At 31.6% G+C, this 27,626-nt stretch overlaps 2 protein-coding genes across 2 annotated transcripts; one reads left to right on the top strand and one right to left on the bottom strand.

The window, feature by feature from the left end:
• The first annotated feature begins 201 nt into the window (after positions 1-201).
• On the top strand, positions 202-7,998 carry LOC139524289 (adenine phosphoribosyltransferase-like). The gene is made up of 4 exons (XM_071319026.1): positions 202-379; positions 5,380-5,617; positions 6,459-6,537; positions 7,037-7,998. The coding sequence occupies exons 1-4, from the start codon at positions 297-299 to the stop codon at positions 7,171-7,173; spliced, it is 537 nt and encodes a 178-aa protein (XP_071175127.1). The 5' UTR covers positions 202-296; the 3' UTR covers positions 7,174-7,998.
• A 5,217-nt stretch (positions 7,999-13,215) lies between these two features.
• LOC139524288 (ubiquitin-like protein NEDD8) lies at positions 13,216-27,215 on the bottom strand. The gene is made up of 5 exons (XM_071319025.1): positions 26,891-27,215; positions 22,943-22,960; positions 21,579-21,608; positions 16,662-16,744; positions 13,216-13,716 (listed from the first exon to the last, which is right to left on the bottom strand). The coding sequence occupies exons 1-5, from the start codon at positions 26,906-26,908 to the stop codon at positions 13,632-13,634; spliced, it is 234 nt and encodes a 77-aa protein (XP_071175126.1). The 5' UTR covers positions 26,909-27,215; the 3' UTR covers positions 13,216-13,631.
• Between the last annotated feature and the right edge of the window lie 411 nt (positions 27,216-27,626).

Genomic DNA, 27,626 nt, shown 5'->3' with positions numbered 1-27,626 from the left:
ATAAAATAATTTAAAAAATAATTAAAACATCGTTAAATCTTTTTATTAAATAGATATAGAATTATTCGAAATAAATACTAAAAAAAATTAAGGAAATGTACTATCAAAAATATATGTAGTTACATACATCCATGATACAGGCTATTTCTGATTAAAAAATAATCCCTTGGTGCCTTTTAGTTTCGGTTTGTATCTGTGGTCAAAGGTAAAAGGTAATAGATCAGAAGGGGAAGTAATTCTTAACACCTTGTTGTACCTTGGCTTGTAATTTTGTACTTGATTCAATCTATTCAAGAATGACTACTGAAGAAAAAATTGCAAAAATTAAGCAGTGCATAACTGGTCATCCAGATTTCCCCAAACCTGGTATATTATTTAGGTAATTTAAATACACTTTTTACTGATTTAATTTTAAGAAGTTGATTTATCTATATATACATGATATATATATATAAATGACTAAATTATATAATATATATGTGAACTGAGACTACTTTAACACATGTTAATTGTTATATATATTATATGAGGGTCGTAATTGGGGTACCTTCATGATTAATAACAGTAAAAATTCTTGCCAAATGCAGACGTTAACGGTAATATTTGGTGTATGACGAAAAAATGTACACTTTCTTTTAGACAATAAATACATCGACTGATTTTGACGAATCACATATATTTTTTCCAAATATGACTAACGATAACGTTTTGAGAAATGACGATAAATTTTAATGAATTTGACGCTAACAATAGCCGTTGTTTGCTGCCTTACGTCTAAGTGCATTACTACCCTCTTATATGTCTCTGCCTAAAACTGTGAATGCTGGCCCACTGGTTGAGAATTATTTTAACTTCCAGAAATTCATAATTATTCTCAAAATCTTAGCTCATGACATATTTATTCAAACAAGAGAAAACAACCTATGGACAAGTAATATGAAGAAATGTATCCATAATCTGGGTTTCTCATATTTAACATCTTTTAATTTACCTATTACACCTATGCTTGCTCAAATTAAACAACGAATTCATGACCATAAATTTTACAAGAACAGAATTCATATATTACAGAATCATCAAAACTATCATTATTTCGACATTTTTGTTTTTCAAATAAACGTGCACACTATGTTGACCAATTGAATATGCTGAAAGATAGGGCACCTTTGTCAAAACTAAGGCTAAGTGCACACAATCTTGAAATTGAAAGATGTAGATACATGCAAGTTAACAGAGAAGAAAGGTTGTGCAAATTATGTCATAATAAAAATATAGAAGACGAAAAACATTTTATCTTGCACTGCGCAAAATATGAATCACAAAGAAATGTTCTTATATCAAAATTGTCCTATTTTAAAAATTATGACAAACAATCCAAAACTGAGGATGAATATATATCAAACTATTACTTAACATGCTTAATAACAAGTGTAGAAAAACACTTAGATTAATAATATGAGGCAGGCATTACCTGTAAATGGGGACGAAGTCTGTGTGTGAATTATTTTTTTGTTACTTAAATATTTGTTTAAAAAAAAAGAAACGGAAATACCGTAACGTTTCCGATTTTGGTTCTGTTGTTAGGGATTTAGTTGTGACGTTATTTAAATTATGACGTCATATGCAATGTAAACAAAGAAACACTATCAACAGGTAACGTTTTTTCATATCAAGGAATTATTAAAAAGGAAATTGGTATTGCGCGTTCCTTCCTATTCTATACTAGACTGATAAATATATATTTTACTCAAAGTTTCATACAAACGAGACCGGAAAAAAGGAAGTACAGTGTACATTTCTGCGCAGGTCCGGGATTTCAAAACACGACAAAAAAAATTTGAACGATTTTGAGTTCATTAGTACAATGAAAAATTCAGGAAATTTTCCCGTATTTTTTTTTTATTGAATTTTCTACTGTTATTGGGGACTCCGTCCCCATATCATCTTTTATTAATCAATCATTTGAATTAAGGAAAAATTTCCTTATAAATGAGTAATATGAACAATTTGAAGCTATAAAATTATAACATACAATATACTTATTTCAGTAGTCTATTCTTACAAATTAACCTAATATATATTGATATTTATAACTGCACATTTCATTGTTCGAAATGTGCCCAATGATATGCTATGTAGTATTGTTTAATTGCTGTATCATTAATTACTATTCGTATACTAGTTGTATGGGCCGTTGCCAATTATTGTAATTGAGTTTGTGCCAATAAAATATTTGTAAAAAATTTATTTGTAAAATATTATTCTTAAATACTTGAACTCTTCTTTGAAATATCCTTTTAACATACACATATGATAAACAAAGGTTACCAAGAAATAGGTTGAACACTATTTAAACTTCAACTTAAATTTTTCTTATAAACAATTTAACCAGATGCTCCACAGGGCGCAGCTTTATACGACCGCAGAGTTCGAACCCTGAACATTGGGGCAAGTATGGACACAACATTCAAGCTTGATACAGCTCTGAATTTGGATCGTGATTAACTAGTTGACACATAATAGGTTTCTGACACATAATGAATGTGGTCTAAGAATTTAAACTTAAAAACTTCAAATTTTAAATTGGACATGATATAATTACCTGTTAAAAAAAATAAAAAAATATATACAGTCAAGGATATAACTCTATAGGGTTATTACAGGAAAATAACATACATTTGTTATTTAAGGAATGACTGTAATATTTTTTCTGTCTATGAAGAAATAACATAAAAAATTTGGTGCACACTGAATAACGCCCGTAAATGTTATCACAGAAAAAATATGCCTGTAGTGTAATAACTAAAGGGTGTCTATATCACTTCAAAGGATTTGCTCAGACATAGATCATGCTTAATTACAATGTATTTTAATTTATTGTAAGAAATAATGACCTGAGCATGTAATGAGGTTCTGCGCAAGTTTCTCAGTAATTCCCAAGTGTCTTATATACTAGTAATAAGTTACATTCTTTTAATAACTAAGCCTTGTTATTACAGCTAAGTTTATCCCTTAATAACCTTGTCTCATTGATTTACCATGGTTAATCAAAAATGTATTAAATTAATTAAGAAATTAGTTATCAAGGCTATGCATTTAGTTTCTGCGCAAAGTCTCAAGAGTTCCCTAGAGCCCACTAAAAATGAAATAATTTTACAAATAACAAACATATGTTATTACAGATTTAGAAAATTTTAGGAAGAAAATCTGTAATAACAGACGCAAGTTATTTTCTGTAATAACCCTATAGAGTTATATCTCTGACTGATATATTATAACTTATAATAAGTACCTATTATGGTCCAATATCCAAAATCTAAATACATGGTTAGATTCAGCATATCAAAGAACCCCAAGAATTCAATTTTTGATGAAATCAAATAAAGTACAATTTTGGACCCTTTAGACCTCAATGTGGACCAATCTGTTAACAAGGCCCAAACATCAAAAATCTAAATACATGATCAGATTAAGCATATATCAAAGAAGCCCATACATACAATTTTTGTTAAAATCAAACAAAGTTTAATTTTGGACCGCAATTTGGACCAACCTTGAAAACTGTGCCTATAATAAAAACTAAATACAGGTTTAGATTCAGCATATCAGAGAACCCCAAGAATTCAATTTTTGTTGATATCAAACAAAGTTTAATTTTGACCACGATTTGGACCAACTTAAAAACTGGACCCATAATAAAATTTATAAGTACATGCTTAGATTCATCATATCAAAGAACCCCAAGGATTCAATTTTTGTTGAAATCATATAAAGTTTAATTTTGGACCCCAATTTGGACCAACTTGAAAACTGGGCCAATAACCAAAAATCTAAGTACATGTTTAGATTCAGCATATCAAAGAACCCCAAGAAATCAATTTTTGTTAAAATCAAACTTAGTTTAATTTTGGACCCTTTGAACCTTAATGTAGACCAATTTGAAAACCGGACCAAAAATTAAGAATCTACATACACAGTTAGATTCGGCATATCAAAGAACCCCAATTATTCAATTTTTGATGAAATCAAACAAAGTTAAATTTTGGACCCTTTGGGCCCCTTATTCCTAAACTGTTGGGACCAAAACTCCCAAAATCAATCCCAACCTTCCTTTTATGGTCATTAACCTTGTGTTTAAATTTCATAGCTTATACTTAAGTTATGGTGCAAAAACCAAGAACAATGCTTATTTAGGCCCCTTTTTGGCCCCTTATTCCTAAACTGTTAGGACCTCAACTCCCAAAATCAATCCCAACCTTCCTTTTGTGTTCATAAACCTTGTGTTTAAATTTCATTGATGTCTATCTACTTATACTAAAGTTATGTGCGAAAACCAAGAATAATGCTTATTTGGGCCCTTTTTTGGCCCCTTATTCCTAAAATCTTGGGACTATAACTCCCAAAATCAATCCCAACCTTCGTTTAGTGGTCATAGACCTTTTGTCAAATTTCATAGATTTCTTTTTACTTAAACTAAAGTTAAAGTGCGAAAACCTAGAAAATGCTTATTTGGGCCCTTTTTGGCCCCTAATTCCCAAACTGTTGGGACCAAAACTGCCGAAATCAATCCCAACCTTCCTTTTATGGTCATAAACCTTGTGTTTAAATTTCATAGATTTCTATTCACTTATACTTAAGTTATAGTGCAAAAACCAAAAGTCTTCGGACGACGACAGCAACATGATACCAATATACAACCAAATTTTTTTTCAATTTTGTGGTCGTATAAAAAAAATTAGCTTACTACAAGCTAGGCCTGTATTTGCAGGGATTATCATATGTACAATGATGAGTTATTGTCAACTTTTGAATCTCGATTAAATAATTAAATCTAAATGGGGGCCTGGATGGCCAATTGGTCTAAGAAGTGAGTTTGATTATCGCACATGGCAGGTGCATTCACCTCCAATCTTAATTGACAAGGATTATCAGTTTTCATGTGGAAGGTCTGAGTGATTCTCTCCACACACTCCAGCTTCCTCCTTGATAAAAATTGACTAAAATTTAAAAATTTATAATGTCAATGTATTGGAAATGCTTATTTATGTCAATAACCAAGATGAGGACCCAACAAGCTTAGATTTTAATATTTCATCATCTGATCATTAATTTAAAATGAATTAATAAGACAGAGGAATAGAATAAAGATGCAATGTAGCATTCTCTCAAGTTCATTTTTTGTGCCGTTTAATCATATACTATCATCTTTTATTCACAAGAAGAATATTTGAAGCATAATACGTATTATACATATATATGCATGTATACAGAAAATAAACATCATAAATTGACTATAGTGATTTTAATCTGAAATAGTTTTTTGTGTAAATAAATAGCTTCAAAATGTAATCATGAATATCAATTTAATATTTCTTTTAGGGACATATTTCCAGTTTTAAGAGATGCGTCTGTGTTTAAAATGTTGACAGATGTTCTTGTGGACCATGTTAAATCAAAAACCCCTAATGTGGAAGTAATAGTTGGATTAGATTCCAGGGGCTTTCTTTTTGGACCAATCATAGCACAGGAACTTGGCATTAGTTTTGTTCCTGTTAGAAAAGCTGGGAAACTTCCTGGGGAGACATTTCAAGTTACTTACTCACTAGAATATGGTCAGGTTAGTATATGTTTAAGAACTGAGAATTTATTATGTCTGAATAGTACATTTGTAGTAAATACTGTAAAATCAGAAATTATTGCATGCATTTATTATTGCGATTTTGTCATTTTAGACTAAAATTCGATTTTGATTTTTGCGATATCGAGAAAAATACTGTTTAATTCCTACAAATAATCCTAAGAATTCAATAAAAGAAGATAGGATGACTTTTTTACTTATCATGCTTATACCAGTAAACAAAACTGAATGTCTAAGGGACATAACTAAGCCATTTTTTTTTTTACCTGTACAAGTAAAAAGAATTCACTTGTATACGTATCCTGCAAATTTACTTATATAAGTATATTTATAGTTACTTCTTCAAGTAAATAAAAATAACTTGTACGAGTAGTACCCATGACTGACCACAATATACATGAAAATAGAATAAGAAGATGTGGTATGAGTGCCAAAGAGACAAACTTTTCATCCAAGTCACCTTTGTTAAAGTAAACCATTAAAGGTCAAATTATCGTCTTCAACACAGAGCCTTGGCTCATATCAAACAGCAAGCTATAAGGGGCTCCAAAATGACTAGTGTAAAATTATTCAAACCAAAAACCAACAGTCTTATCTATCATGTCTATATAAAAAACAGAGAAGCAAGAAACATTTATGAACCACATCAACAAAGACAACCACTAACATCAGGATCCTGACTTTGGACAAGTGCAAACAAAAGCAGCAGGTTTAAAGGTTTTCATAGGTGCCAACCTTCACCCTTACCTGAAACAATAGTGTAACATCACAACATACATGACATAGAAAGAGTTGCATACAATTTTTTTTTATTCATTAGGATAAGTTTGAAATACAGAAGGATTCAATAAAGCCTGGAGCTAAGGTTGTGATAGTTGATGATTTACTAGCTACTGGCGGTAAGTAATTTGATTACAAAAAAAGATATACAATTTGAATTACTTTTCATCATGTACATAATTTTGTCAAAAATAACCAAAAAAAACCCAACTTTTGTTAGTATAATCATTTGATAATTGTCATGATTGTATTGTGCAAAAATAATATGGAGTTTACAACTGTTGTTGTGAATAAATAAACTTTGGTTGATACAAATCAGTACTGTACAAAATGTGTGGACATTATTGCTAACTAATGTACTACTAAATTGTTGATAAATAACAATAAGTTTTTCCAACAACTATATCTTACATCCTGTAGTATAAAAATCTGGGTAGGCTAGTAGGTAGGGGTACAGTAAACATGCATTCTTTTTTGTATAGCCTTAACGAAATGTGACCAAAATATTCTAAATACCATACCTGTCTTGTTATTCTCTTTTAAAACGTGTAATGAATAGCTGAATTTTTTGTCAAAATCAATTTACATATGACAACATTTTCTGCTTTTTTTTAACAGGTACAATGAAAGCTGCTTGTGAGCTACTTGAAAAAGCTTCTGGAGATGTGTTAAATTGTTTAGTTGTTATCGAGCTAAGTGATTTGAAAGGGAGAGACCAAGTTTCTAAAACAGTGTCATCCCTGATACAGTATTAATCCATGATAATCACATTCTTTATATTCCTGAATGATATAGAAGTGTATCTGACAGGATAAATCCTCAAACTATCATCGTTTCTAGTCTATTTATGCAATAAATGGCGGAAAGGGTTAAAAAAAAAAACTTCATCATCACAAACAGATTCACTGCCAATTCATAAACTTTCTTTTAAGATATATGTAACTTTTTTTGTCAAATTTGTGATTGCTGCATGATAACAAACGAAACATGCAATGTACTGGTAAATCTAGAAGTACATGTGGTCCTATGTTTTCTTGTTTTATCTTATTAAGTAATGATATATATATTTTTGGTTGCAAAACATAGAAAAAGTAATCATGAACTTAATGACAAACAACTTTCTATACCTGACATTTCATATCTTAGTAATATACTATGTTTGAATCATAAGGCCCCTCATGGTGGTATTCAAAGTAATCACACAGTCACATTTTGTTTGCCAATATAATCAAATAATCTTTAATTATTTTTTGAAACAAGATAATCAAATATTCAAAAATACAGTTTTAGATGATCAAATAATTCAATAATAGTGAAATATCTTGACTGATAATCAAATAATCATGATAATCATGGCCAGGTAATCATCTAATCTTAAACCCCATGAGGAGGCTCAATCATACACAAATGTGATTGAACTTGCATTTATATTTTCCATCTCTAAGTCTATATTTTAATCTCATATCATTATTTGAATTTTATACAATGTTATACAAGTAAGTTTCTCCTATTTTTATTAGAGAAACAAAACTAAAGATAACAAAATATTGTGAATTAAAAAAAAAAAAAATTAAAAAAAATTTGGAATTAATGTCAGTAAATGCATTTTTGTTTGTTGTTTACTATTTGACTAATTACAATAAGGATGGTCACTACTTTAAATATAAAAAAGATGTGGTATGATTGCCAATGAAACAACTCTCCACAAGTGACCAAATGACACAAAAATTAACAACTCTAGGTCACAGTAAGGTCTTCAACAATGAGCAAAGCCCATACCACATAGTTAGGTAATAAAGGCCCAGAAATGACAAATGTAAAACAATTGAAACGAGCTAAAGGCCTTATTTTAAATATATACAAAAAATTAACGAAAAACAAATATGATACACATCAACAAACGAAAACCACTGAATTACAGGCTCCTGAGGCTGTTACAAATTGATAGAATATAAATAATAGAACTTAAATTGCAGAAAAAAGGTCTGTGGCCTTGTTTTGACATTTAATCAAATGAAATTGGCAGGATTTGATACTCTCTAGATTGTTCATGCATTTAACATTGACAAACTTTTTTCTTACAAAAACTGTGGAAAATAACAAGGATTTTTTTTTGATTTTTAAAAAAATCATTTTAAACTTCATGTAACAAAATTATGAAAAGAAAAGTGGGGATGAGCAGACAAAATTTTACTGGTACTACATGGATAAAACTAGAGGATTCCAAATATCTGACAAAAGAATTAAGAAAAAAAACCACATTTATTTTATTCAATTGTTTACTTAAATGATACTTGGCTGTAGAAAAGAAAATTGAATCAAATAGAAAATGTAGATTATGCTGTGTACATTTGATCATAACATGCATTTTTTTTGGCACATGCTTTTTTTGTAATCTGAGGGTTTATATACTTTATATCAGGATATTTTAGTGCTATATTATATATTTTAATTAATTTTTAATGTTTATATATTTGTTACGATTTGAATTGATGTACAGTTGTTGAAAGTTATTTGCATAAATTTACTGTTGTTAAGAAAATATTGCTGTCAATGTACAACGAAACATTTTGTTATAAATTTCTACTTAATTTTCTAATCAAATTTTGCTTTAAAATAAGTGAAGTGACTCATGGTAATGTCAGTCAGGCAGTGTATGCAGATTGGAAATATTTTGATGTGGATGTGTTTGATTCGTCCATGTAGATCCTCAACTGAAAATATGTTTGACACATTTATAGGCATCTAGATTCTCACAAGAAAATGTATACCGATAATAAAATCTGGCTTATAAAGATTTTTAAACACGAACATATTCAGATTTCAGATGACTTCAAATGAAATTACTACCTACAATTAACAAGATTAAAGTAGGCTTTTTTCCTTGTGAATTGAAACTCCTGAAAAATAATTGGTCCCCTTAGATCATATATTATATTTGTCTGAAACAGCATAAAACGTGCTTGTTTAGTTCTGTAAAAGTAAAAACTTCATGCAAATTTAGAATAACTAGGGTCAGTGGTATTATACAGAGTTCAAAAAAATTAAGATATCTGACAATTATACTTTTTTTTTGCATTTCCAAATGTATTTCATTTATGAAAGCAGAGTGTTGTGTGGAACATTTTTTCCTGAGTCTATTTTCATTTTTGAAATCCTTCATTTCATGTGATTAATGTTAAGTTTTATTTGTTAAAGTTTTTTTTACATACATGGTTCTTTTATGTACATCTTTTGTGGACAAACATTTCTAATTCTTCTTTAAGTTTTCCAGTCTTCCATCTCTATAAAGATAATTTATCTACTATCTGTCACTTTTTATTGGTTTATTGGTCTATATTTCTTGTTCTAACAGTACATTATAATATGAGTAAAAATATGAAGAAGAAAAAAATCAAATTTAACTGTTTCCTTGTTTATGTTAATTGATAATGCAGAAAAAAATATATATACAGATATTTGTATACAATCAACACAAAATAATTCAAGATACCAGGCATTTAATTGATAAAAGAAAATTGAATTTTTAGTTTTCTTAACTGTAAAGTGCTTGTAACTGGTATGGAGTTTTTAGTCATTTACGGTTTGTTTCTTAATATTATTTTTAAGAACTAGACTTTTAAAATTTACCTTAATTTTTTTTTTTTTTTTTATATCTATCTGTATGAATGTTCATTTTTGTGAATTCCCTATTAATTATCTTACAGAAACCAGGATAAATCTATTAACGAAAACTCAAATATTGTTGTTCTATGAACCAATTTGGCTTATTTGGCAAATTTTATAATGTGTATTTAGGTAAATTTAAGAAACATTTGATGTATATTTGAATAAATTTTGGAAGACTTTAACATTGTTTTCATTATATACACAATAAACAGCTGCATTAAAGATCAATGAGAGTGGACATTGTATGTGGATCAAAAACATGTTGTACAGTGGTAAAAAAATTGGGATGTGTTCTGTTCCTCAAAAACTATCAATGATGTTTGACAATGCTGTGGATTCATTTATTTTTGTGGTTACCAATTTTCGTGGATTAAGGAAAACTTGCATTTCCTTGGATATTTAATTTCATGGTTTTGCCGTCTTCTCAATACTATCCCATAAAAATTACGTCATTCGTTGTACACTTAATTTCTTGGTTCACCTGCACCCACAAAATCCATGAAAATTGGTATCCAACGAATAATAATAATGAATCCTCAGTATTTAGTTTGTGGGTTGGTTGCATGAAATACATATCAGTTGGAGATACATCATAGGACATGACCTTAATTTCAAGCTCCAATGTTCAGGATGATTGAAAAAGAGGGACGAAAGATACCAGAGGGACAGTCAAACTCATAAATCGACAATAAACTGACAACGCCATGGCTAAAAATGAAAAGGACAAACAGACAAACAATAGTACGCATAACACAACATAGAAAACTAAAGAATAAACAACACAAACCCCACCAAAAACTAAGGGTGATCTCAGGTGCTCCAAAGGGTAAGCAGATCCTGCTCCACATGTAGCACCCGTCATGTTGCTTATGAGATAACAAATCCGGTAAATAGTCTAATTCAGTAGGTCACATTAATGAAAGGGAATGATTGACTGATGGATTGCTTATTGCTTAGCATCTATTAGCAAATATATCATGCATATTTAAAGACATGTCAAATCCAAAAGGTATGCTTTGCAAAGTGGTTAAACCAGGATGGACAGAAAATTTAGACTGCCACCGAAACCAGGCATTAATTTGGCCACCTGTACACCCCTTAAAAAATTGTTGCAATGGTTCTTTGAAAAGGTATGAATGTGGCAGTCTTCCTTAACAATGGATAGGGATTAACATTCTCATTGTGGCTGGTTGGCCATTTACATGTTTGTTGTATATCTCATCTAGTCAAACAGATGCTTTTCTGTTTGTTTTGTTCACACATCGTTGTCAATATAATGGAATTAGATGCCACTGACATACAAGTGAGAGTAAAAGCTAGCTTTAAAACCTGTTTTAATCCACCATTTTCTACATAAGAAATGCCTGTACCAAGTCAGGAATACGACAGTTGTTTGATGTGTTTGAGCTTTTGATTTTGCCATTTGATTAGGGACTTTCCTGTTTGAATTTTTCCTAGAGTTCAATATTTTTGTGATTTTACTTTTAAGATTGAATATGATAGTTATAAAATTTAATGAATATATGTTAAATAGATCCTTTTTCCATCAAGTTCTGACTTAGATCAAATGATAACATCAACATATTTTACCATGGCAAACAATGATAGCTGCTTTTGGAGTAGGAACTGCAGACCAATCAAAAATACTAAACCTCCATGGCCAGTGTTTTGACAATCATTAGTATTTTGTGGACTTGTTTGCCCTCTTGTGTTAAAGTACCATTCAAACAAATCTGATTCATAAATTTGGTTTTACTGCCTATTGCAATGAGCTGAGAATTTCCACTCAAGAAGCATAAGCAGATTTCATTCCGATCTTAATAGATTTTGACAGCTGTTTTAGATGTTTCCTTGTTGGAGTGGTTTAATGGCACTGTCAACTACATGTATATTTCATGAAGATACCAGCAATTTTAAATCAGATTGTCTGATCTGTTCATGATAGTTTGAAGAATATCCAGTAGGGAACTGGAATTGACAATTTGTTGCCAGTCTTTAGTTTTCAGAACAGAAATATTTAGGAACATCCTCAGAGAGCATAAAGCTGGCTAGATACACTGAGCCAGTAAACTCAGTAAACTATGTTCTATATCATACTGATTTTGTACATGTTTCCCATAGGCTTAAGTTTTAAAATTAAACCAACAGCTATCATAATTTCCAGCTAATCAGCACAAATGTCACAAACACTAAGTACCTATAAATGAGGAATATTTCTTAAGTATTTATTCTAAATTTGTTCTGCAACTCTTGGAGAAAATATTTTCTTAATATAATCTGTAGGCACCAAAGTAACCAAGTTTAAAAGAACATTCCAATGTCCCCCATCTGATGTATATATTTGATCTCCCACAGCGACTCATATTTTGTGCTGGTCCTTTTCAACTGTTTCATAAATACCCTACCAGAAATAATGGTGCAAGATCTCTTCTGAAGTGGCTATGCATTTAACATATACCGCTAATTTCTATTTTAAAGGGCATTTTACATGTAAAAATAATGGTCACTGATTTTTCAACTGTTAGACTTATGATCATTGATAGTTTGATAAAAACCTGACATAAATTGTAGGTTACAGAAGGCTTACATTGCAACATCCTATAGAAATAAAATCTCCAAGGGATATAACTCCAATAAAAATAATTGATCAGCACTGATCTTAGAACCAGAGGCATTGTCAATATAAACCTTAGATACAATTTTTTATAAAAAAATAAAAGAAAAACTGATTTTTAGTGGTTGCTGAATGCCATGTCTTGTTTTGTTTTAATTTACACAGTTGTTTTCTTCGTCCTTTTACATCAGGCTTAATTGTCGGGGTTTGACTCATTGTTGAAGGCTGTATGATGACCTATAATTGTTTAAATCCATGTCTGTTAGATGAATATCTGTATTTTAATATTGAGAGCCACTTTTTCCCCCCATCATATTATGATATTTCCAAGGGACTTTACTCATTTAAAACTATTTCTATGGTCATTGCAGCATGTTGAGCAGAGGACAAACACCTATTATCATGAAAATTGATAAAAAAAAAAAAAAAAGGAGTCATGTTTGTTATCCTTTCAGAGAGGATGTAAAAAAGAATCGTGGCAAGATAAAAAGGTCAGTCATGTTGACACAATAAATACATTAGACAAATAATTTTAATTATTTATACAAAAATGTACATTAATACATAAACAACAAAAGAAATTGAAAGTTCATTCTTTCAAATGGATATCCGTAATCTTAAATTTCTTTGAAACTATTTAGAAGTAAAAGAAAAAGGTCTTACTTTACACTTTGTATAATCAAAACTAAACTAATATGGTGAAGAAAGCACTTATCATAAAAAAACAAATATTTCAAAGAAAATGCTTGTAAGTACAAAACCAAATAATACATTTTACTATTCCAAGTACTTTTTGTACTTAATGTCCCCCCAAAGTATCATTTGTTTTCCGTCAATCATATTCCTGTGTGTACAATAACAATCCTAGATGTGGAATAGATGATAGTGTTCCATGATGACATAACAACATAATGGCATGATTAGTATATTCTACACTCCTCCTCGTAAAGCTAGAACAAGATGTAATACTGATCCTCCGGTCACTTTGTAATCTGCCGCCGTCTTTTCATCATTCCTAAAATTAAAACAAAATTACATTTGTATATACAATCAAACAGTGAAATTGATACAAATCCTGATTGAGGTGTTATTCTTTATCAAGAGAAATGTTGGTTGGGATCATAATATTTCAAAAATGTATATGTAAAAATGTTTGAAAAAAATAAATGGGGAATGTGTCCATGGGACACAGATGATGCCACCACCTGCATATCATTTAAAGATATTAAAGAAGGAACATAACTGAAGAACGTTAAAATTGATGCTACCCAAATTTGTACTCGATCTGAGTTATATTGTAATAAGTATTGTGCATAAGTCTCATAACATTTGGTTGAGGCTAACTTAAGTCTGAGAACAGAAATGAAAAATTCATTTGTAAACAGGTATAACTCTAGAAAGGTATAAGTGACACCAAAATTTAAACTAGGTCTGTTTTTTGTAGTAAAAAGCAATGTGTATAAGTTTCATAAAATTTGTTTAAGGTAAATTAAAGTTGAAGAAAGGAAACGAAAAAATCATCATTTTTTTATGTTTATACAGAGGTATTCCTCAAGAACTGTAAAAGAAAAGCCACCCAAATTCAAACTTGATATGAATGTTGGGGTAATAAGCATTGTGTATAAGTTTCATAACAATTGGTTGAGGCAAACTAAACATGCTAAAGTTTGAGAACAGAAACAACTATGGGATGTACGGATGTAGAGACAGATAAGGGTAAAACTTAAAGCTTCCTCCACTATGGCTCAGAAACAAACTACAGTCAGAGCTCAGACATAAATAAGTCTGAATCTGCTTTTGACTCATAGAGGTCTAAATTTGTAAGTTTTAGGATTTGTCTCCCTTTAATGCAAGACAAAATACGACTTGAATAAGTCAAATATTGTTAAGCAAGAAATGATTGACCAGAATCAAAAAGTTGCAAATATCGACTCCTACAAGTCGATAAGTTACCAAAATTGGTTAACTTCAAGACCCACGCATATTTATAAAAAGGTCATGCATCTAAATCAAATAATGACAACATTGAAAGCCAATGCTTTGTCTTCTAAAGAAAAATATGAATGAGAGTCTAAAAAATGGGGGAATCATGTTAATTAACCTTACAATGCAACCACATGGATCCACACTTAATGAGGTAAAACATCTGTGTTTGGTAAGGATGTTCAATTAGATAATTAAATATAGATAGCTCAAGTCCTTGTGAACATTTAGACAGGTTTTTGCTGTCATAGGTGGTGTACTTTGGCCACCAAGTCAAGTTAAGTTTTTTCATCAACATAAATAGACCTAAACAAGTCTGTCATTTTGTGACTTAGATAAGTCTAAAATTGAAAACACATTTTTATAATAAATACATGTTTTGACTTCTTTAAGTCAAAAACAGAAATCGACTTGTTTATGTCTGAGCTCTGACTGAACTATGGGATGTACAGACGTAGAGACAGACAAGGGTAAAACTTAAAGCTCCCTCCACTATGGCTCAGAAACAAACTATTGGATGTACAGACGTAGAGACAGACAAGGGTAAAACTTAAAGCTCCCTCCACTACGGCTCAGAAACAAACAATGGGATGTACAGACGTAGAGACAGACAAGGGTAAAACTTAAAGCTCCCTCCACTATGGCTCAGAAACAAACTATGGGATGTACGGATGTAGAGACAGATAAGGGTAAAACTTAAAGCTTCCTCCACTATGGCTCAGAAACAAACTATGGGATGTACAGACGTAGAGACAGACAAGGGTAAAACTTAAAGCTCCCTCCACTATGGCTCAGAAACAAACTATGGGATGTACTGATGTAGAGACAGACAAGGGTAAAACTTAAAGCTCCCTCCACTATGGCTCAGAAACAAACTATGGGATGTACAGACGTAGAGACAGACAAGGGTTAAACTTAAAGCTCCCTCCACTATGGCTCAGAAACAAACTATTGGATGTACGGACGTAGAGACAGACAAGGGTAAAACTTAAAGCTCCCTCCACTATGGCTCAGAAACAAACTATTGGATGTACGGACGTAGAGACAGACAAGGGTTAAACTTAAAGCTCCCTCCACTATGGCTCAGAAACAAACTATTGGATGTACGGACGTAGAGACAGACAAGGGTAAAACTTAAAGCTCCCTCCACTATGGCTCAGAAACAAACTATTGGATGTACGGACGTAGAGACAGACAAGGGTAAAACTTAAAGCTCCCTCCACTATGGCTCAGAAACAAACTATTGGATGTACGGACGTAGAGACAGACAAGGGTAAAACTTAAAGCTCCCTCCACTACAGCTCAGAAACAAACTATTGGATGTACGGACGTAGAGACAGACAAGGGTAAAACTTAAAGCTCCCTCCACTATGGCTCAGAAACAAACTATTGGATGTACGGACGTAGAGACAGACAAGGGTAAAACTTAAAGCTCCCTCCACTATGGCTCAGAAACAAACTATTGGATGTACGGACGTAGAGACAGACAAGGGTAAAACTTAAAGCTCCCTCCACTATGGCTCAGAAACAAACTATTGGATGTACGGACGTAGAGACAGACAAGGGTAAAACTTAAAGCTCCCTCCACTACAGCTCAGAAACAAACTATTGGATGTACGGACGTAGAGACAGACAAGGGTAAAACTTAAAGCTCCCTCCACTATGGCTCAGAAACAAACTATTGGATGTACGGACGTAGAGACAGACAAGGGTAAAACTTAAAGCTCCCTCCACTACAGCTCAGAAACAAACTATTGGATGTACGGACGTAGAGACAGACAAGGGTAAAACTTACAGCTTCCTCCACTATGCCTAGGGGCATAAGATCGTTTTGGAATACATTTACTTAAATGTAGTGGGCAATGAAACAATTTGCATAGCCTACTTACAATTTAGTCTATGACTTATGTTAACTGAAAATATTGGTAAGTCACTTATGTATGAGAAAATAGTACTGTGAGATATATGTACACTCACATTTGTTTACCACTAAAAATCAATCTCTGTTGTGGTGGGGGAATTCCCTCTTTTTCTTCTACTCTTTCTTTTATTCTTTCCACCTAAAATACAAAATACTGTTGTCAAATAAAGTATCAGAATAAAATCATGCAAGGTATGTGAAAAATTACCTTTATTCAAACAGATAAACATGACAAAATCCAGTAACTTTAAAACTACATACATATGGCAAAACCAAAGGGAGCTTTCTTCATATAAAAATAATGTAGTGTTAAAATTATATGAGATTGAGATTTATTTTAAGCAACTTTACAAAGACATTGGAATACATGTACAATGTACTAGAATATGTCACAGATTCAACAGACATATAAAAACCTGTCATACATGTCATATAAGACAGTGTCTTATATGACATGTATGACAGGTTTTTATATGTCTGTTTAAAGACATCTGTGACAAGTGTGCTTAGGTATATTTACATTTCACAGGTTTGACTATATTTTGATTATATCAATTGGTATTAAAAGAGTAATAAAATAACTAAGTTGAATATACATTTGATTGCAATAGAGACATTAGTTGTGTCTATAACATATAAAAGGTGTTTTGTATACATTGCATCATATTTTACATTTCAATGCATATTTTATGTTGCACTCTTTTCCTTTACAGGCAGCTATTGTTGTTGAATCCAAAGCCAATATACTCTCACTTAATAGTGTTTCAATTTGAGCTAGACTCATAATGAATTTAAGAAACTCCACATGTTCAATTATAACATTGATTATCATGGAAAACAAAACACAACTACCTCAAAATGAGGTTATGATGATATTTTTCATAATTTAAAAGTATACACTTTACCAAATAATGGTCAGTCAAAGTGTCAAGTTTGCATTCTTTTTTCTATGTTAGACATTAATACACCAAATCAGTGTTCTCCCAGAAATTTTGGATAGCTTCACATTTGGCGTAAAAAAAAAAAAAATTTCAATGTAATTTGTCGCGTCGTGGCAATGCTCTATTTCCATTATGATATATGCATTATTGTTTATTACAAAATGCATTATATTGTTTGTATGCTATAGGTCCTTATTTGGTGTATAAAATATTCTATTCAACCCTATTCTTTGTGTCAATATTGTTGAATTCATGACTGAGAATACAATTAAACTATAACCATGATAACAGTATTTTCAGTTTATGTTTTCTATATTCATTTATAGTTCCAGAATTATTTTTCCTCTTGGGCCAAATAAAAATATATGTGTGGTTCCAGTCACCCTACCTACCCAGTTAAAAACAATCTTTATCATGTCTATGAAATATATTGTTTCATGGTATACCACGAACCAGTCCCAGTTGTTTCTTTTTATCAAAACAAGAGGCTCTCAAGAGCCTGAATCGCTCACCTGAATTTTTTTGGTTTAATCTCTCATCAATGATTATTTTGGCTTTTCAATTTATTTAAATGTTCTTTGAATCGTCCTATTTTCTTCAAAAGCAAAAAAAAATCATTTTCTCCTATGTTCTATTTTAGCCATAGGAGCTATGTTTCTTGACATACAAGGAAATGAAATATAAAATTTATATAAGATACTCTGAAACTCTAAAACTCATTTAGCCTAAGTTTGGCTGAAATTGATACAGCAGTTTCAAAGGAGAAGATTTTTTAAAGTAAGTCAACATGATGAACAAATTGTGAAAAAAAGTCTTTAAAGGGCAATAACTCCTTAAGAGGTCAATTGACAATTTTGGTCAATTTGTCTTATTTGTAGATCTTACTTTGCTTAACATTTTTGCTATTAACAGTTTATCTGTATCTATAATAAGATTCAAGATAATGACCAAAAACTGCAAAATTTCCTTAAAATTACCAATTAGGTGGCAGCAACCCAACAATGGTTTGTTTGATTCATCTGAAAATTTCTGGGCTGATAGATCTTGACCTAATGAACATTTTTACCCCATGTCAGATTTGCTCTAAATGCTTTCGTTTTTGAGATATAAGCCAAAAACTGCATTTGACCCCTATGTTCTATTTTCAGTAACGGCGGCCATGTTTTTTGACGGATCAAAAATCAAAGCACACACTTTGTGCAGGATAATCTAAGGAACAATCATGCTAAGTTTCATTCAAATCCACTCAACAGTTTCAGAGGAGAAGATTTTTTTTAAGTTAGCAAATATGATGAACAAATTGTGAAAAATTGTCATTAAAGGACAATAACCCCTTAAGGGGTCAATTGACAATTATGGTCATATTAACTTATTTGTAGATCTTACTCTGCTGATCATTTTTGCTGTTTACAGTTTATCTTTATCTATAATAATATTCAAGATAATGACCAAAAACTGCAAAATTTCCTTAAAATTACCAATTAAGTGGCAGCAACCCAACAATGGTTTGTTTGATTCATCTGAAAATTTCAGGGCTGATAGATCTTGACCTAATGAACATTTTTACCCCATGTCAGATTTGCTCTAAATGCTTTCGTTTTTGAGATATAAGCCAAAAACTGCATTTGACCCCTATGTTCTATTTTAAGTAACGGCGGCCATGTTTTTTGACGGATCAAAAATCGAAGCACACACTTTGTGCAGGATACTCTAAGGAACAATCATGCTAAGTTTCATTCAAATCCATTCAGTAGTTTCAGAGAAGATGTTTGAAAAATTGTTAACGACGACGGACGCCAAGTGATGAGAAAAGCTCACATGGCCTTTTAGGCCAGGTGAGCTAATGATATATATTCTTAACAAAGTCAGTGTTCCAGCTAGGTTTTCAAAAGGGCAGGGTGCCAATCCTGAAAAAGGGCATTTAACGCGCGATATGATAATATGAAAAGGGCATATTTTAATAAAAGATGTTAATCAAACATTTGTGTTTATTCGTTGAATCACAGGTTATACAAGAACAACATCTTTAGCCCATATAGAACTCTATCTTTCTACTTTTAAGGCTGAAAAACTTGTGAAGCAGCTTGTCACACAAGTTTTTTTATCATTGCTTGGCACAGTTGAACTTTATATGCAGTATGTTTTTAAAGGAGATCTGTTTCATACTGTTTCTATGGTCTACCACATTTTACCAGTTTCACCTTTCTACCCCTGCTGTGCTTGATGGCAATACAGCACAAAACAGGTGTGCTCAGTAAATTCACAATTTTAGGATATAAAGCAACAGTGAAAAATAGTATCAAAAATAAAGAATACAGAAAAAGATGACCAAGGCACCCTACCAACACTGCTACTAAGACCCTCTTTAACTTTTCCCATAACTCAAAATAAATACCTAAACATATATATTCTTAAGCAAGAAGTATGGAGACACATTTTAGAATATGTAAATGGGTTACTCAATGCTAGGAAAAAATCAGATTGAGTTATCTTTCTTTATTCGGGTGTGCTCCTTCTTTGGAGGATTATAAACAGTACGTAAATATGATGTAAATATGATCACAATATGGAGGCCGATTTTGTTATTTTCGTATCAAAAATGAAGGCAGTCAATGACAAATACGTCTGAATTTTCTGTTTATTTTACAGAAAACAAGTAAAACAATGTCTTCAAAGAGTTTATAATGGTTTCCAAACTTTCTGTCATTACGTTTCTTCCATGAAACTACGGTAAACATCGCAAATTGTGCCCAAGTTGTTGTATGCACATTTCTTCAAAGATAATTGCCGACTGACCGATTCTATTTGAACGAATTAATGTTGATGATCATTAATGACCCATCCGATAAACGGATTACCTATAACAACAGATTATGACACCAGTTGTAACCATTGATTAGCTTGGGGTGGTAAACAAAGTCATAATCTTTTCCCCAGGTAAAATTTAGTAATTAGCGTATCATATCAATACGCAAATTAATATGCAATCGATCTTCAAAAAAGGCAGGGCGCCCTGGAAACTGTAAAAAGGGCACAGGGCGCCACTCGGAAAAGGGCGGGCGCCGCACCCTCTGAAAACGGCCTAGCTGGAACACTGAAAGTTATCTGACATATAGTCTGTTAATGCTTAGTTTTCTCTTTAGGTATCATTGTTTTCTGTTTACTGTGCCATTTGTGCAAATGTAGTTATTATTGTAAAATATGGATTTTTGTCATATCTGGTCCGGTTCCGATCATTAGTTTACACTAAAATATAAAATGGCCGCCAAAAGCAATGAAAAATACGAAAATAAACAATGTTTGACAAGAGATTTAAAATGAATATGGCGTTTTTAATGCATTAAATGGATGAATAATCAAAATTTTCACTCTTGATTTACAAAAAGTGATAGGAAGTGAAAGAAAGTAATACATCTGTAATATTTTGCAGACCACGTGGTATTAATCATGTCACAAGTGACAGCTTGGGGTATTCCTATCCAAACAGTTATCCCCCAAAGGGCAATTAGCACCTATTTAATGACTCTTAATAGTCTATTGTCCGACTTGAAGGGATTAAAGGTGATATATTTTTTATGATCATAAGCGGTAATTAGATGAAAGTTCAAAATTTAGAACATGGCTTTGCCATGCATATAGAAACGAGAAAAATAACATCCTGAAAATAATTATAGCGTCACGGGAAGAAAATAATATAGCGTTGTGGTACCGCGACGCTAAATTGGCCTGGGGAGAACACTGCAAATGCCTTAATAAAATCTACATGCATTTGAATTTTATTGTATTTCATACTTTTTTCAAAGCTTAATTAATGCCTTAATGGAATTATTTCTTTTGTGATCCATAAGAGCAGTACTGTATTTGAAAATTGCCACAATCAATCCAATATTTGATGTAGGTGGCAACCCTTCAAAATACAAAATTTAGATCTTTTTAATTACCAAGGACAATTACATAAGTGTAAGTTACACACAATGCTTATTGCCACCAAAAACAATCAAGTTTGAATTGTATATGTATATTTTATCTTACCTTATCTGTGGGTTCTATGTCTATTTCAATCTGAAAAATAAAAAATTTAACACAACTACATCAATGTGCTCACAGGCACTTGTCTCAGAAAAAAAATTCCTATATATCTTATTATAACACAAGGTACTTAACTTGCATTTTAGAAAAATGTCAGGTGGTGACGAAGTTCCGTTATATGCCGATTTATAGGCTGTCAACCCTGCTAAAACTTGTTATATCGTAAATCTAAATTGATTTATCTTTACAATGGTGTATAACATGCCTACATTTGTTGTCGGAATCATCCGTAGCAATCCTACCAAAGTATGTCAATTGTAATAATTTTGCCAACGGCTGAAGAATTGTCAATAAACGTGTCACATCTCCTTGTATATCTCGGTTTCCGATAAGTCAATTCTATGGGTTAGTCTAAATGATTCTCGGAGTTATCTTATCTTGTTTCATTTCATACATAAAGTCAAGAGAGAGTCTGCAAGACATTGACGTCATGGGAAAACTTGTAACTTATTAGACATACCACAAACAACACTTGTTAGATTTTTTTCACGGTATATTATACAATTTTACTAACTGCATGATAAGTTCTATTCATACGAAAAACTAACAGGTTTTTTTAAAACAATTTTTATAATAAATCATTTACTGCGGACGTGTATTGCCAATTTTTCAGCGGTTTGCAAAATTATTACAATTGACATACTTTGGTAGGATTGCTACGGATGATTTCGACAACAAATGTAGACATGTTTTAGCGGGGTTGATAGCCTATAAAGCGGCATATAACGGAACTTCGTCACCACCTGACATTTTTCTAAAATGCAAGTTAAGTACCTTGTTTTATAATAAGGTATATATGATTTTTTTACTGCGACAAGTGCCTGTGAATGTGCTGTCTCTTTTAGAATGTAGATATCATATTTTATTGACAAAAAACATTAATTCATACTTTCAATTTTTCTTGACGAAATGAAAATACTTTTGTATATTTTTGTGAATTTGAAAATAGATATGGACGATGCTCCCTCTGCTCTGCCATGTGCATGAAAATAGTTCCACATACTTAGATTTTAAAAACTATGATGTACAACTTGAAATTGTTGTACTATCTGTAACACACAAATGATGCCCTGTCTGACCATAAGAAATTATAAATTTAACACTATCATGACTATGTAAAATGATTTATCTTTTATTTTCATTACAAATGTCTACACTTGTGACTTGGTTTATTTGGACAACAAATTAAACATCCAAATTAGTTGGTTTTTGAGGTAAACTTATTAATGTACATGTTGATTACTTAATTTAACATGTAAATTCTTATTGTTTCACTTTATGTATGTATTCAAAATCAAATTACTTACCTCTTTTCCAGTAAGCGTCTGAAAAGAGAAAAAGAAAGATGAATAATGACACAACTGGTGACGATGGATTGCTGCTTAATGGCCAGCAGCAAATTAATATGCATATTTAGGATGAAAAACATTTTAAGTTTTGTATGAATACAAACCCTGCTTTGTACTAGACATACATTGTACACATGATACAATGTACATGCTGAGCCAGATTTTTAACCTTCTACAAATGTTCTAGTTCACAAGGTCATGTCTTCCTGCTGACCTTGTGAACTAGAAGGTTCATTAAGTATAATAAATCCCTAACATGATTATTATCATTACTCTTAATCTTCAGTTAGTTACATGTACAATTTGGTGAACGTTTGATAAAACCTGATGACTATCTCAAATAAATGGAAAACGATGCGGTAATGAAATGTTTCTAAAACACAGAATCTTTTACTGCAGTGTTTCAATTCTGTTTGTACATGTTGTATATTATTTGAGATTGAAATGTGTTGCATCAGTTACCAATAGTTACATCATGTACATGTACCTGTCATACATAAAAGATCAAATCAGACATCACAAAAAAGTATCTTTTAATAAATTAAAAAATTCGTAAGGGTTCCCCGGAACCCAGTGTCTTGCCTACTTTTGCTGTAAATCGCAGGCTGAACAAAAAAAAAAGAAAATAAATCAATAAAAATATTCCTTTTGATTGTAAGAAGCTTCTATCCAAAGTTTGGTAAAAATCCAGGATAGTTTATGAATCTAATAAATGTTATTCAAATTTTAACTGCAGACTGTATGTACAATGTACATGATGTACAATGTAATGTTAACTAGAAGAAAAACTAAGTCCACTTATAAGAAAAATACACAGGTACAAAATTTGAACAAAATTTCCTTCTAGATACTAGCTATTGATCATAAACAAGCTTCTGTCCAGGTTTGGTACAAAATAAAAATAGTATAAGAAAGCTATTAAAGTTTTAAAAACTTTAAACACAGAGTGAATGTGTTGTTTCCTGGCAGAAAATCTAAGTCCATTTAAAAGTAAAATACCGAAAAAATGGATTTAATTTTTTACAAAATTTAGTTCTGGATACTATCTTATGATCATAAACAAGCTTCTGTCCAAGTTTGGTACAAACCCAGGATAGTTTAAGAAAGTTATTAAAATTTTAATAAAGGGCTGCGCTTTAGCGCATGATACGCTCGTTGCTCTTTTAAGTTGTCTTTTATGCTTTAAATGAATTTATATGATCAACTATAAATATATATAAAAATCAAAAGGGATGTTACATTAATATATTCACCAAAGTTTCATAAAATCCCCCTTTTTTAAGTATAAAAATTCATTACTTAAGAAAACGTAAAATCTAAAATTTATAAAAATGGAAAGGGAGCTTACATCAATAGATATAAACAATTCACCAAAGTTTCATGGACATTGGTGAAAGCCTTTTTGAGTTATTGTCCGAAGTGTTGAAAATCTCCCTTTTATTTATGAATAAAGCCCCATAAATCCAAAACTTAAAATCTGAAATTTATAAAAATTGAAAGGGAGCTTACATCAATAGACATAAACAATTCACCAAAGTTTCATGGACATTGGTGAAAGCCTTTTCGAGTTATTGTCTGAAGTGTTGAAAATCCCCCTTTTTTTTATGAATAAAGCCCCATAAATCCAAAACTTAAAATCTGCAATTTATAAAAATTGAAAGGGAGCTTACATCAATAGATGTAAACAATTCACCAAAGTTTCATGGACATTGGTGAAAGCCTTTTTGAGTTATTGTCCGAAGTGTTGAAAATCCCCCTTTTTTTTTATGAATAAAGCCCCATAAATCCAAAACTTAAAATCTGAAATTTATAAAAATTGAAAGGGAGCTTACATCAATAGATATAAACAATTCACCAAAATTTCATGGACATTGGTGAAAGCCTTTTTGAGTTATTGTCCGAAGTGTTGAAAATCCCCCTTTTTTTATGAATAAAGCCCCATAAATCCAAAACTTAAAATCTGAAATTTAAAAAAATTGAAAGGGAGCTTACATCAATAGATATAAACAATTCACCAAAGTTTCATGGACATTGGTGAAAGCCTTTTTGAGTTATTGTCCGAAGTGTTGAAAATCCCCCCTTTTTTATGAATAAAGCCCCATAAATCCAAAACTTAAAATCTGAAATTAAAAAAAAACGAAAGGGAGCTTACGTCAATAGATATAAACAATTCACTCAAGTTTCATGGAAATTGGTGAAAGCGTTTTTGAGTTATTGTCCGAAGTGTGGACGACAGACGGACAGACGGACGGACGGACGGATGGACGGACGGACAACAGTATACCATAATACGCCCCGTCTAAAAGACGACGGGCGTATAAAAACTTTAACCACAGACTGAAAGTAATGATTTCCCGCAGGAAAACTAAGTCCATTTATAAGTAAAATACGGCAAAAATGGAATTTTATTTTACAAAACTTACTTCTGGATACTATCTTATGATCATAAACAAGGTTCTGTCCAAGTTTGGTAGAAATCCAGTGTAGTTTAAGAAAGCTATTAAAATTTCAAAAACTTTAACCACAGAGTGAATATTTGTGGACGCCGCGGCCGCCGCCGACGACAAAATGTAGAATCGCTATGTCTCGCTTTTTCGACTAAAGTCGAAGGCTCAACAAAAAGATATAACATCTTCCCTGCTATACCAGACAGATACATTTTTGTTAGTCCAAATAATCATTACATGTACGTCTTGAAAAGCTATTTTATTTGTGTTTCAGTAAAGTGTCGAAAGAACAAAAAAAAAAGACAGAATCATTCAGTATTAACAATTGTATGTCACCATACGGCCTTCAACAATGAGCAAACCCAATACCACATAGTCAGCCATAACAGAAAACTAATGGACTAAAGTATGTACATAAAAATGAACAAAAAATACATATGTAACACAGCCACAAATTTTAGATCCTCAGGCATGTCAGGAAAATTATACATGTAATAGAAGATTCCTAACAAGTCTTTCATGGCATTTTTTTTTCTTCAAAAGTTTAACCCTGCCGCATTATGGCGTCTCTCCCAAGTCAGGAGCCTCTGGGCTTTGTAAGTCCTGTGTGTGTTTTTTTATTTTAGTTTATTTATACGGGGACAAAGTCCTCTATTACAGTAGAAAATTCAATAAAAAATCCAGAATGTCGCAGTTTTGAATTTCCAGGTCTGCGAAGAAATCTACTTCGGTTTGCGGTCTCGTTTGCATGAGACTTTGAATAAAATGTATATTTATCAGTCTAAGCCGAGAGGAACTCAATAAAAATTCATTTTTAAAAATTGTTTGTTATAAAAAAGACGTTACCTAATGACAGCGTTTCTTTGTTTACATTGAATATGATGTCACAACTAAATCCCTAACAACAGAACCAAAATCGGAAACGTTACGGTATTACCGTTTCTCTTTTAAACATGTATGATTAAAAAAAAAAACCATACAGACTTCATCCCCATTTCACAGGTAATGCCTGCCTCATATGATGTTTTGGAGTTAACTGGTTAAGTATGAATATGTCCATTTTCACTGAACTAGTGCAATTTTTGTTACGGGTAGATCTAAGCCTTAAGTCTTTAGCCCACACCACGGTGCGGGATTTTCTTGCTACATGTATGTCTGTATGTTGTCGTTGATAAAAAAAAAAATTAGTGGCCATTTGCTCTTTGTCTTTGGACGTTTGGTCTGGTTGTTGTTACCTTCACACATCCCTCATTTTTTACTCTCACAAGGTATGTTGCATTCTTCCAAAATGTAGTGTGTGTGGGTTTTTTTTTGTGTAATTCCTAAACTGACAAACCCTTCCCCCTTTTCTCGTCTCAGTAATTAACTAATTTAAAGATAAAATACTGTTTTAAATACTCATTAAGAAAAAGGTTAACTGATGATTTGCTTTCAATATAATTTGTTTTTAATCCATTACCTTTACTTTGATTAACATGTTTAAAACAATTCAATAAACTCGTCTCTTTTTTTCCAAATAAAATTTCTTCACTTCCGGTTTGATTATCACAGCATCGACGAAAATAGCACATACAACTTCATTGGCCGAATCAATTATAAGTTTCTCGAAACAGTTGAGAATTCCGATTTCAAATAACTTCGACTCATAATTCAGTTTTTGAAAAAAATATGAAATAAGCAATCAACTAATGAGAATTCGACTGTTTCGCCACCGATTCTCAGGTTACTTCGACCCTACTTTTTTTGGGTAATTTCGCCCCATTTATCTAATGCACGGTGAAGTTTTTATAAGTATTTAGACGAGAAAAGTTACATTTGTACATCTTTGGTTGTATTAAAAGATTGGTTTACTTACTCTATCTTAATATATGATGTACTTTCTTATTTTGACAAAAAAGCAGCAATCGAGTTGACGTCTCTATATGATTGAAAGTGGGGGCATGTTTAAGAATACTGGACATTTCACAGCGAGATAACCCAAATTTTTAAAGATTAGTTTTTATATAAACTCTCATAGTTTTAAATTGCTCAACGAGATATAATTTAAAATGATGCGAGATATCTCGTTTTTGTATTTTAATTAAGTCTTCATAATTTTGGTAAATTGACATAACCTCGGTTTTGAATGTATCTGTGTTATTCTATAATAATTGGTCATTTTTTATCGATTTATATCATGGCCATGCACGGTATAT

Source organism: Mytilus edulis, chromosome 5 (genome assembly GCF_963676685.1).
Source record: "Mytilus edulis chromosome 5, xbMytEdul2.2, whole genome shotgun sequence".
NCBI lineage: Eukaryota > Metazoa > Mollusca > Bivalvia > Mytilida > Mytilidae > Mytilus > Mytilus edulis.
The sequence above is the reverse complement of the archived record's forward strand: the minus strand, read 5'-3'. Positions and strand labels throughout refer to the sequence as shown.